The sequence below is a fragment of the Crinia signifera genome, chromosome 8 (assembly GCF_055691185.1).
Source record: "Crinia signifera chromosome 8, ASM5569118v1, whole genome shotgun sequence".
NCBI classification, from domain to species: Eukaryota; Metazoa; Chordata; class Amphibia; order Anura; family Myobatrachidae; genus Crinia; species Crinia signifera.
In genome coordinates this window covers 179,446,405-179,459,033 of record NC_139224.1, presented here as the reverse complement: position 1 = coordinate 179,459,033, position 12,629 = coordinate 179,446,405, and the positions used below count along the sequence as shown (strand labels likewise).

General features: G+C 49.7%; 1 protein-coding gene across 2 annotated transcripts in view; it reads right to left on the bottom strand.

Moving 5' to 3' along the window:
• Nucleotides 1–12,117, bottom strand: part of LOC146026861 (cytochrome P450 4B1-like) — a 118,862-nt gene extending 106,745 nt beyond the window's left edge. Inside the window, exon 1 of one of the 2 annotated variants that reach the window (XM_083157908.1) lies at nt 11,759–12,117. In XM_083157908.1, the coding sequence (XP_083014034.1) occupies nt 11,759–11,950 (192 nt within the window). In that variant the 5' untranslated portion in view covers nt 11,951–12,117. The remainder of the gene's footprint in view (nt 1–11,758) is intronic. The other variant, XM_083157907.1, reaches the window with a different exon arrangement.
• Between the last annotated feature and the right edge of the window lie 512 nt (nt 12,118–12,629).

The following is a 12,629-nucleotide window of genomic DNA, read 5'->3' as shown; positions in this document are numbered from 1 at the left end:
AATAGTCTTAGTTAATTACTTACTGTGGCACATAAAGCATCTTGAAATGTCAGTTATCAGCTCTAGTCTCAAAGGAGTCTCTGTGGCTCACCACACTGAGCACTAGCACATTGACCCAGGAATCCCAGGTTTAAGACCAACCACTTCTAATATTTATATTGTTTTATTTATTATTTTTACATTATTATTATTCGATGTTGTGGATAGCAGTTTATAATAATTTTAGGATTTTTTTTATCTTCTATTGGGACCAAAAATAAGATTATACATATATACAGGTGTAAATGAAGAAAGAAATTGATGCCCCATTTTTTTTTTTTTCCTTATTTGAAACATCAGTTGAAAAAGAAGAAAAGGGGCAAAATGAGTGGCCATTTATACAGCATAGATAGAACCCGGAACAATAGTGAGTAAAGGTTAATATAAAAATATGGAGGAGAACAAGGCACACAGTACTTTCAGAATATTACAGCTACATATATATATCGCTATCCAATAATTTGCATAATTCACTGCAAAATCTAAATGAGGAACAAATTACTGGTCAAGGTGTAATTCATATATGAAAACAATAGATACCAGTTAGAAGGAGAAAATGGCCACTTTTATAATTCACTGATATCTATATACATACACACATACCTGTACATGTATACAAGTACGCTAATATCACCTATAGAGTTCATTGATGTTATTATAGGAATATCTCCAAGTTTACCAGTATTAATCTATTTACAATAGCTACATTAAACTAAACAAAGAACAATCAATGAAAAAGAATCAGCCCTTTTAGTTGTTATAATCATTAACCAGAGAAGACCAAGAGAAGAACACTATAAAGACCAATGAAGGAATTTGGTACAGGAAAGAGTTTATTTCCCAAGATTATTGAGTTCAATGGACTCATTTAGTCCTAGCGGGTAAGAGAACCCAAGGAAAAAATCCAAAAAGCTTCACGTTTGCATAAGGAGGAGAAGCGATCACCAGCTCTTTCTGAGGTGGGTATCCATTCAATTGCTTGAAGTTTAAGGACTTCAACATTTCCTTGATGTTTTTCCTTAACATGCCTGGAGATACTGTGGGTTTTATCTTGATTCAAAACATTCCTTCTATGCTCAAGAAACCGTGTATTCAAAGGCCCACATACTGCAAACCGCATTCACACGTGATTAAATAAATCACGTATGTGGAGTTGCAGTTCAAAAAACTGTTTCTCTTATGAACCGACTGATTGGAGGAAGATATAAACTGTTTACTTTTATCTACCAGGAATTTACAAGTTATGCATTTATTACGGCCACATTTATGGCACCCCACGATTTGCAATGTACTCTTTGTTGTTTCATCTAATTTCCTAAAATGGCTAGGAGCCAGTGCATTTTTTAGATTAAGATTTTTTTTAAACACAATTTTTGGTCTGTCTTCTAAGACTGATGCAAGGTGTCTATCAGTTTTCAAAACCTTATAATTTTTATTTATAATTTTTCTTATTTCATGAGAATGGGAGTTGTATTTGGAGATAAAAAGTGGTTTGTAGTTGAAATTATCACTGTCATCAATTACGCTAATGGAATTATTCTTATGTTTTTTGGAAGAATCCAGAAAAAGAGACTCTCTTTCTACTTTCTTTACTTCTTCCAATGCAGAGAGAAGGACTTCAAAAGGATAACCTTGTTCTAAAAATGACAAGATAAGGCTATCGGCCTGTTGCTCAAAGGAAAGAGGATCGGAACAATTTATTTTTATTCTTAAAGGCTGGCTTTTGGGTATATTATTTACCCAGGGACGATGATGGCAACTCTTGTAGTTTAAATATCTACTACAGTCAACCTCCTTTGTATAAGTGGAGGTTACTATTTCGTTGTTCTCAATTCGGAGGGCAATATCCAAGAAAGTAATGTGTTCGTGACTAATAGTGTGAGTGAATTTTAAACCAAAAGTGTTGTCATTTAAAAAATCAATACATTTCAGTGCTTCTAAGTGTCCCCCTTGCCAAATAAAAAACATGTCATCAATGTATCTGCCATAGGACACCAAGCTCGCCCCGAACGCCCCCCCCCCCCCCAAAAAAAAAATGTACTGGTCCTCGAACAGTCCCATATAGAGGTTAGCAAAGCTTGGGGCGAACTTGGTGCCCATAGCAGTACCCAAGATCTGTAAATAAAAAACCCATTAAATGTGAAATAATTGTGAGAAAGAATAAATGCAACTGAATCCAAAATGAAATTCCTTCTACTGTCACTCAGATCCACATCATTAATCAAGAATTTTTTAAGTGCCATGATCCCCTGCCCACGCGGGTACTGTAGGGACTCAACGTCACATGTCAAGAACAAATATTCTTTGTGCCAATTGCATCTTTGAATCTTAATCAAAAAATGGGTGGTATCCTTGATGTAGGATCTGAGTGACTGTACGTGTGACTGTAAAAAAGTGTCGACAAAAGCAGAAAGTGAGGGACCCAGCACCAGAAATAATTGGACGACCAGGAGGTGAAGAAAGTGATTTATGTATTTTTGGTACGTGATAGTAGGTGGGAATAATTGGGTGTGCATTATAAAAAAATGAAAATTCTTTTTTGGTTATTGAGCCATCATCAATCCCTTTAAGTAAAAATTCTTTGAGACTGCAGCAATACTCAGTTGTTGGGTCCTTTAGTAATTTTTCATAAAACTTAGGACTTACGTCTAGTGTCTGCTCACCATAGTCCACGTCTAGTGTCTACTCACCATAGCCCACGTCTAGTGTCCGCCCCCATAGCCCACGTCTAGTGTCTGCTCACCATAGCCCACGTCTAGTGTCTGCTCACCATAGCCCACGTCTAGTGTCCGCCCCCATAGCCCACGTCTAGTGTCTGCTCACCATAGCCCACGTCTTGTGTTCGTCCCCATAGCCCAAGTCTAGTGTCCGCCCCCCCCTAGCCTACGTCTAGTGTCTGCTCACCATAGCCAACGTCTTGTGTCTGCCCCCCATAGCCCTCGTCTAGTGTCCGCCCCCAATAGCCCACGTCTAGTGTCCGCCCCCCATAGCCCACGTCTAGTGTCCGCCCCCAATAGCCCACGTCTAGTGTCCGCCCCCCATAGCCCATGTCTAGTGTCCGCCCCCCATAGCCCATGTCTAGTGTCTGCCCCCCCCATAGCCCACATCTAGTGTCCGCTCAACATAGCCCACATCTAGTGTCCGCCCCTATAGCCCACATCTAGTGTCCGCCCCCCATAGCCCACGTCTAGTGTCCACTCCCCATAGCCCACATCTAGTGTCTGTTAACCATAGCCCACATCTCGTGTCTGCTCACCATAGCCCACATCTAGTGTCTGCCCCCCATAGTCCACATCTAGTGTCCGCCCCCCATAGCCCACGTCTAGTGTCCACTCCCCATAGCCCACATCTAGTGTCTGCTCACCATAGCCCACATCTAGTGTCTGCTCACCATAGCCCACGTCTAGTGTCTGAACCCCATAGCCCACGTCTAGTGTCCGCTCACCATAGCCCACGTCTAGTGTCCACTCCCCATAGTCCACATCTAGTGTCCACTCCCCATAGTCCACGTCTAGTGTCCACCCCCCATAGCAAACGTCTAGTGTCCGCCCCCCCCATAGCCCACGTCTAGTGTCTGCTCACCATAGCCCACGTCTAGTGTCTGCTCACCATAGCCCATGTCTAGTGTCTGCTCACCATAGCCCACGTCTAGTGTCCACTCACCATAGTCCACGTCTAGTGTCCACCCCCCATAGCCCACATCTAGGGGGAAATTTACCAATATGGATTCGTAAAAAATAGGTGTATTAGTAGGCAGAAATACACCTATTTTTTACACATTTGTATTTTCGGGATTTACTATCCCGAAAATACAACAATTCGTATTCCTAATGATGGGACATTCGTATTTGTATTTACAAATACGAATGTCTACACCATCGATAGGATAAGACAGGAATCACCATTCAAAAGAATGGTGGTTCCTGATTTACTAAGCGGCCGTATTGATAATACGGCTGCTAATTGGTGTAAAACAGGCACGCAAATACGACAGGAAAATACACCTTGATTGTCCTGTCGTATTTGGCTTTAGCCTTCACGGATCAGTAAGATACGTGCAGGCTTTAGTGTAAAAAAATAGAAAAATAAATAATTTAAAAAAACCAGCGTGGGGTCCCCCCCACAGCTGTAACCAGCACCAGGCTGAAAGAGCCAGGGCCGGTAATTAAAAATCAGGGAACCCGACAAATAGGGGTTCCCTGATTTTTAACAACCAGCCCCAGGCTCCAGGTCCAGGGCTGGTTCCCAAAATACGGGGGACAAAATGAGTAGGGGTCCCCCGTATTTTAAGAACCAGCCCCAGGCCAAACCAGCCAGCAGGGTAATGCCACAGCCGGGGGACACTTATTATATAAGGTCCCGCGGCCAAAACATTAACCCTACCGACCAGTCAGCCTGGCCAGGGGACCTGGGGGAGTGGGGACCCCCCCAATAAAGGGGTCCCCCCCCCTCCAGGACTTACCTGACCAGGCTGAAGCCTGGTGCTGTCCCCGGTGGCCCTGTGCGGTGGCCACCGGGCTGATTCTGTGTAAAAGAATAGATGAAAATCTATTGTATAAAACTGTGGAACTATGAGTCCCAGCAAGCCTCCCCTGCAAGCTGGGACTTGGAGAACCACAAGTCCCAGCCTGCGGGGCATTAAAGGGCCCGCTGGCACTTGTAGTTCCACAGTAATAAAAATAGTACAATAAACACACACTGACACAATGAAAATAAAAGTTTAATACATCCATTACACACATACTGATACCTATCTTAATCCCGTAGGTAGCCCTCGGTCCTGTTGTCCTGTGTCGTCCTCCAGGTCCATGTTGGCAGTCCGTGTCATCCTCCAGGTCCATGGCGGTGTCCGAATCCGAAGTAATCCATTGTGGAGCTGTTTAAGGAAATCCTACTCACCTGGTCCTGTGCTGAAGATGTCTTGTCTTGGTCCGACGTAGTCCAGGTAATCTTCAAGCTGTCGCCGGTCCCCGCACTGTCCGCATCGCACTGAGGAGAGATGCAGAGATATTTCATACTCGGCGCCTAGCGGCCAATCAGGAGCCAAGAAAGTCGGCTCCTGATTGGCCGCTAGGCGGCCAATGGAATCATTGCGGGGAAGTGAGGGGACCGGCGACAGCTTGAAGATTACCTGGACTACGTCGGACCAAGACAAGACATCTTCAGCACAGGACCAGGTGAGTAGGATTTCCTTCCACAGCTCCAACATGGATTTCTTTGGACCCGGACACCGCCATGGACCTGGAGGATGACACGGACCGCCGACATGGACCTGGAGGACGACACAGGACACCGGACACCAGGACAGAGGGCTACCTATGGGATCAAGATAGGTATCAGTATGTGTGTAATGGATGTATTAAACTTTTATTTTCATTGTGTCAGTGTGTTTATTGTACTATTTTTATTACTGTGGAACTACAAGTGCCAGCGGGCCCTTTAATGCCCTGCAGGCTGGGACTTGTGGTTCTCCAAGTCCCAGCTTGCAGGGGAGGCTTGCTGGGACTCATAGTTCCACAGTTTTAAACAATAGGTTTTCATCTATTCTTTTACACAGAATCAGCCCGGTGGCCACCGCACAGGGTCACCGGGGACAGCACCAGGCTTCAGCCTGGTCAGGTAAGTCCTGGAGGGGGGGGACCCCTTTATTGGGCCCCTGGCCAGGCTGACTGGTCGGTAGGGTTAATGTTTTGGCCGCGGGACCTTATATAATAAGTGTCCCCCGGCTGTGGCATTACCCTGCTGGCTGGTATGGCCTGGGGCTCAGTGGCGGGCTGGGCCAGGGGGCAGGGTGCCATGTGCCCCCCAGGCCAGTACATATATGCAGCATTAGGGCCGCTTGCAGTGCCGGCCCTATAATTACACAAAGTATGTAGCTGAGTCAGGCGTGCCCATAGAGGGTGCTCTAGGTCCCACTGCTATAAATAAATAGACAAAAAACTACTGTCCTGGCTCTGGCTGGCAGTTTCAGATCATGAGTGAGTGAAATCAGTTCCGCTGCCGTTGCACTGCCTTCTCATGCTCAGTGAATACGGGCGGCTCTGCCTCCTAGTATGCAGGTGTAACGAGCAGCTGCCTGCAAGACGTTCATATTACATTATGTTGTGCTGGGGCAGGACTGTGTGGAACTGGCTGCTGTCGTTCTGTGCAGAGGGCTCATCATGCTGCCGGAGACGTCTTGTTTGAAGTGGGTGGGCGGCTGTAGTCACGGGCATCTAGCCCTGCCACTGGCTTCTTACATTGAGGGGAGTCTTCTTGTAAGTACAAAATTTTCACTGCTTCCCCAAGTCCCTGGCACCGAGTCAGGAGACAAAAAGGTGCCTATCCCCCTCATCAAACATGAATAGTGCTCACATGTCATGCATGCCTCAGCATATAAAGAATGCATTAAGCTGCTGCAAGCATGAGATAAAATAACCAACAGTCCTCCCATGCCCATTACATTTATATGCTGTCACTGTCAGGACTGTGTGGTGGAGGCACTGTTGGGGACACTACCAATGGGGCATTACTATGAGGGACACTACTATAGGGGCATTAGTAAGGGGGCTGCTATTAAAAAATAAAAAATAGTGCAGGGCTGCCCTTTGTGCCATATCAGTCCTGGGTGCGCCATGTGTTCCTTATAATTCCAAGGGTGCTGTCGTGTCGTGCATAATTCCAGGTGGTCGTCATTTGCCATGTATAATCCTGCCACCCTGGCTGTCAGTGTCCGGATGTGCCATTCGGCTGCTTAGGAGGACTCTGTGAAGGGACAGGGCTTAGCGGGCCCCGAACAGGGGGGAGACACGGCCAAAATTGTCACTGGGTACAGACAGGCAGCCTTTGTGCCTTTCCCTCCCACAGTAGTTACAGGACTCGCACAGCTGCTGCCGCCCTGGAAAGAGGGGGCTTTCTGAGGCAAGGGGTGTATTCGGCTGTACCCCATGCAGCTACAACCTACAGTTTTTCATGGAAAATCTTAAACTGCGTATTCATTACACAATGGGCCTGATTTAGACAAAATTGTACCGCTGCCAACTGGCACATCCGGCGATTATGGGGCCTACCGAACGAAGACTGCTACATTTTCTCTTTGCAGGCCGATCGCAAAATGATTGGCAAGAAGTAGACATCTAGAGGGGTAACCGGCCATTTAGTGGGAGGGTAAATGCTGGTCATGTGAGAAGAACGCTGGATTTGCCTTGGATAAATGCTAAAAAAAAATGATAATGATAAAAAAAATTTTTTGACCTGGCTTGAAAGTGAGTATCTTGTGCTGACCTCCTCAGCAAGGGACACCACTAGGGACAGGCCTCATGTGCCTAGTAGGAATACAACGACTGTATGTATATATGTATGTATATGTGCTGCTTATCGTTTTTCACATATCAGAAGAATATTTGTGCTAAAAGAAAGACCAGGGCTACTTGCTTGTGTTTGCCCCCCAGGCTGAAAGTGGCCAGCCAGCCCCTGCTGGGGCTGGTTCTTAAAATACGGGGACCTGCCTGGTGCTGGTTACGGCTGTGGGGGGGACCCCACACTGTTTTTTTTTAATTATTTATTTTTCTATTTTTTTACACCTTGCAGCCTGCAGGGATCTGACTGATATGATGGATCTGACTGATCCGTGCAGGCTGCCTGAAAAATTCGTATTAGCGGCCGTATATATGGCCAGCTAATACGAATCATTACACCATCGGAGGGTTACAAAGCAGTCGTATACGACTGCTTTGTAAATTCCCCTCCGGAACACAACTTTGCATACGACTGAAACAGTCGTATGCAGTCGTAGGGGAAATACTAATATGAAAAACTAGGTTTTTCATATTAGTAAATTCCCCCCCTAGTGTCCACTCCCCATAGCCCACGTCTAGTGTCTGCCCCCCATAGCCCACATCTAGTGTCCGCTCACCATAGCCCACGTCTAGTGTCCACCCCCATAGCCCACGTCAAGTGTCTGCTCACCATAGCCCACGTCTAGTGTCTGCTCACCATAGCCCACGTCTAGTGTCTGCCCCCCATAGCCCACATCTAGTGTCTGCTCACCATAGCCCACGTCTAGTGTCTGCCCCCCATAGCCCACATCTAGTGTCTGCCCCCCATAGCCCACGTCTAGTGTCTGCCCCCCATAGCCCACGTCTAGTGTCTGCCCCCCCATAGCCCACGTCAAGTGTCTGCTCACCATAGCCCACGTCTAGTGTCTGCCCCCCATAGCCCACATCTAGTGTCCGCTCACCATAGCCCACGTCTAGTGTCCACCTCCATAGCCCACGTCTAGTGTCTGCCCCCATAGCCCACATCTAGTGTCCGCTCACCATAGCCCACATCTAGTCTCCACCCCCATAGCCCACGTCAAGTGTCTGCTCACCATAGCCCACGTCTAGTGTCTGCTCACCATAGCCCACGTCTAGTGTCTGCTCACCATAGCCCACGTCTAGTGTCTGCCCCCCATAGCCCACGTCTAGTGTCTGCTCACCATAGCCCACATCTAGTGTCTGCCCCCCATAGCCCACATCTAGTGTCGGCCCCCCATAGCCCACGTCTAGTGTCTGCCCCCCATAGCCCACGTCTAGTGTCTGCCCCCCATAGCCCACATCAAGTGTCTGCTCACCATAGCCCACGTCTAGTGTCTGCCCCCATAGCCCACATCTAGTGTCTGCCCCCATAGCCAACATCTAGTGTCCGCTCACCATAGCCCACGTCTAGTGTCCCCCCCATAGCCCACAGCTAGTGTCTGCCCCCCTAGCCCACATCTAGTGTCCGCTCACCATAGCCCACATCTAGTGTCCACCCCCATAGCCCACGCCAAGTGTCTGCTCACCATAGCCCACGTCTAGTGTCTGCTCACCATAGCCCACGTCTAGTGTCTGCTCACCATAGCCCACGTCTAGTGTCTGCCCCCCATAGCCCACGTCTAGTGTCTGCTCACCATAGCCCACATCTAGTGTCTGCCCCCCATAGCCCACATCTAGTGTCTGCCCCCCATAGCACACGTCTAGTGTCTGCCCCCCATAGCCCACGTCTAGTGTCTGCCCCCCATAGCCCACGTCTAGTGTCTGCTCACCATAGCCCACGTCTAGTGTCTGCCCCCATAGCCCACATCTAGTGTCTGCCCCCATAGCCCACATCTAGTGTCCGCTCACCATAGCCCACGTCTAGTGTCTGCTCACCATAGCCCACATCTAGTGTCTGCCCCCCATAGCCCACATCTAGTGTCGGCCCCCCATAGCCCACGTCTAGTGTCTGCCCCCCATAGCCCACGTCTAGTGTCTGCCCCCCATAGCCCACATCAAGTGTCTGCTCACCATAGCCCACGTCTAGTGTCTGCCCCCATAGCCCACATCTAGTGTCTGCCCCCATAGCCAACATCTAGTGTCCGCTCACCATAGCCCACGTCTAGTGTCCCCCCCATAGCCCACGTCTAGTGTCTGCCCCCCATAGCCCACATCTAGTGTCCGCTCACCATAGCCCACATCTAGTGTCCACCCCCATAGCCCACGCCAAGTGTCTGCTCACCATAGCCCACGTCTAGTGTCTGCTCACCATAGCCCACGTCTAGTGTCTGCTCACCATAGCCCACGTCTAGTGTCTGCCCCCCATAGCCCACGTCTAGTGTCTGCTCACCATAGCCCACATCTAGTGTCTGCCCCCCATAGCCCACATCTAGTGTCTGCCCCCCATAGCACACGTCTAGTGTCTGCCCCCCATAGCCCACGTCTAGTGTCTGCCCCCCATAGCCCACGTCAAGTGTCTGCTAACCATAGCCCACGTCTAGTGTCTGCCCCCATAGCCCACATCTAGTGTCTGCCCCCATAGCCCACATCTAGTGTCCGCTCACCATAGCCCACGTCTAGTGTCCACCCCCATAGCCCACGTCTAGTGTCTGCCCCCCCATAGCCCACATCTAGTGTCTGCTCACCATAGCCCACGTCTAGTGTCCACCCCCATAGCCCACGTCTAGTGTCCACCCCCATAGCCCACGTCTAGTGTCTGCTCACCATAGCCCACGTCTAGTGTCTGCTCACCATAGCCCACGTCTAGTGTCTGCCCCCCATAGCCCACGTCTAGTGTCTGCCCCCCATAGCCCACGTCTAGTGTCTGCTCACCATAGCCCACGTCTAGTGTCTGCCCCCCCATAGCCCACATCTAGTGTCTGCTCACCATAGCCCACGTCTAGTGTCCACCCCCATAGCCCACGTCTAGTGTCCACCCCCATAGCCCACGTCTAGTGTCTGCTCACCATAGCCCACGTCTAGTGTCTGCTCACCATAGCCCACGTCTAGTGTCTGCCCCCCATAGCTCACGTCTAGTGTCTGCCCCCCATAGCCCACGTCTAGTGTCTGCCCCCCATAGCCCACGTCTAGTGTCTGCTCACCATAGCCCACGTCTAGTGTCTGCTCACCATAGCCCACGTCTAGTGTCTGCTCACCATAGCCCACGTCTAGTGTCTGCCCCCCATAGCCCACGTCTAGTGTCTGCCCCCCATAGCCCACGTCTAGTGTCTGCTCACCATAGCCCACGTCTAGTGTCTGCCCCCCATAGCCCACGTCTAGTGTCTGCCCCCCATAGCCCACGTCTAGTGTCTGCCCCCCATAGCCCACGTCTAGTGTCTGCCCCCCATAGCCCACGTCTAGTGTCTGCCCCCCATAGCCCACGTCTAGTGTCTGCTCACCATAGCCCACGTCTATGGGGAGTTACAGTTTATTGGTTTCTTGCTAAACTACAACTGGACCTGAATCAGGTCCTACAGTATCATACCTCCCAACTGTCACGATTTTAGAGGGACAGTCCCGATTTTCGGGTCCTGTCCCGCTGTCCCACCCGCGGCAGGCATTGTCCCGCTGCGGGGGGTGGCAGTTGGGAGACCCCCCAATCTAGTAGAATAGACGCTGTGCGCATGCGCACAGCGTCTATTCTCGTATGAAAATGAGGTCGCGGCTAATTAGCATAAGCCGCGCCCTCATTTGCATACGCCCCACCCCCTTTTCGGGCGCTTGCACGGCTTCGCCGCGCGAGTGTCCCTATTTCTTCAGGTCAAAAGTCGGGAGGTATGCAGTATATCATTTAGGACGCACGCTTCCGCGGTTCTTTAGCAATATACTCCATCTGTACATGCAGTAGGAGCATACTATCACAGAGGAACACAACATGGCCCCTGCTAGACTCCCCTTGCCGCGCATTACATAGACCAACAGATAACAATATAAATAACAACAGGCCAAGTGCTTCTTATCTGTCCTCACATTCTATGTTCCAGGCACCATGCACACGCCCGGGAGAGACTCACATGACCCCCATTAATGGGCAGTGAGTGATAATACTTTGTGTTATTGCCAGAGTACCAGGTTATCACTGCTTCATAAATAGACTCTACCCTGGGGCTAATTCAGAGTCGGCAGCTGCTGACATGGGCAGTGCAAGGTAAAAGAAACACTGCACCATACCTCCCAACTTCTACCACTGCGCACGCGTCTGAAAAGTGTCTATTCCCTATAGGCTGGGGGGATTCCCAACTGAATGCCCGACCCCCCCCCCAACCGCGGGACACTGCCGGCGTGTGGGCGGGACCATCTCGCAAAAAAATGGGACAGTTGGGAGGTATGCTGCACTGCGTCATACAGATGTGTCCACATACATACATACTGTACATCCCCACTGTCTGCAGCCAATGCAGAATCATCCCCATGTGTTCTATTTGTCTCTATGGAACAATTCCACAGCCCAGACGGGCACTTACCTCATGGGCATTGCCATACAGCCAGTGCTGCTGCGGACCTGGGAACTCAGAGAACGTTCTGCGCAGCTCCTGCCACCTCAGGAACAGCTTAGAGGCTTTGTACAGCAGGTACAGGACACACAGCCAGACCGCCCAGTGACAGAGCTCAGGGACGCTCAGGGACAGGAGCCCGGACAGCATGGAGGGGGCCATTCCTGGGGAGCACGCTGCTGCACTGCCTGGGGTACACGCTGCTGCACTGCCTGGGGTACACGCTGCTGGGGTGCACAATGCTGCACTGCCTGGGGTGCACGCTGCTGCACTGCCTGGGGTGCACACTGCTGCACTGCCTTGGTACACACTGCTGGCGTGCCTCTACTTACACAGAGATAAACGTATGCCAGGGGCAGGTGGAGCCAACTGACGGGACAATGTACAGAGGAGGAGGAGGAGGAGGAGGAGGAGGAGAGGAGGCTGCCAACGGAGAAGGGTGTGGGGACAAACACACATCCACACATAAACACAGAGATATACAGTACATACACACGTACACACATATATACACACACACACATATATACACACACACATACATATACATACCTACCAACATGACCCATTCCAGGAGGGACAAAATGCTCCATTCCTGGCCAGAAGCAGTTGCAGAGGTAATGGCTGTAGCACAGTCCAAAATTTAAGTAGGTGAATTACACCAACTGCCTCCCCAAACACAGTCCAGGAGTCACTGACAGTAGGTGCTCCCCTATTTGTATTTTCGACTGCCCCACCTCTGCTACTGCCTCTGGCAATGAAATCTAGGAACAGAGCGTTTTGTTCCTCCTGGAATGGGTCATGTTGGGAATTATCTCTTATATATTTAGCCAGATCTGTC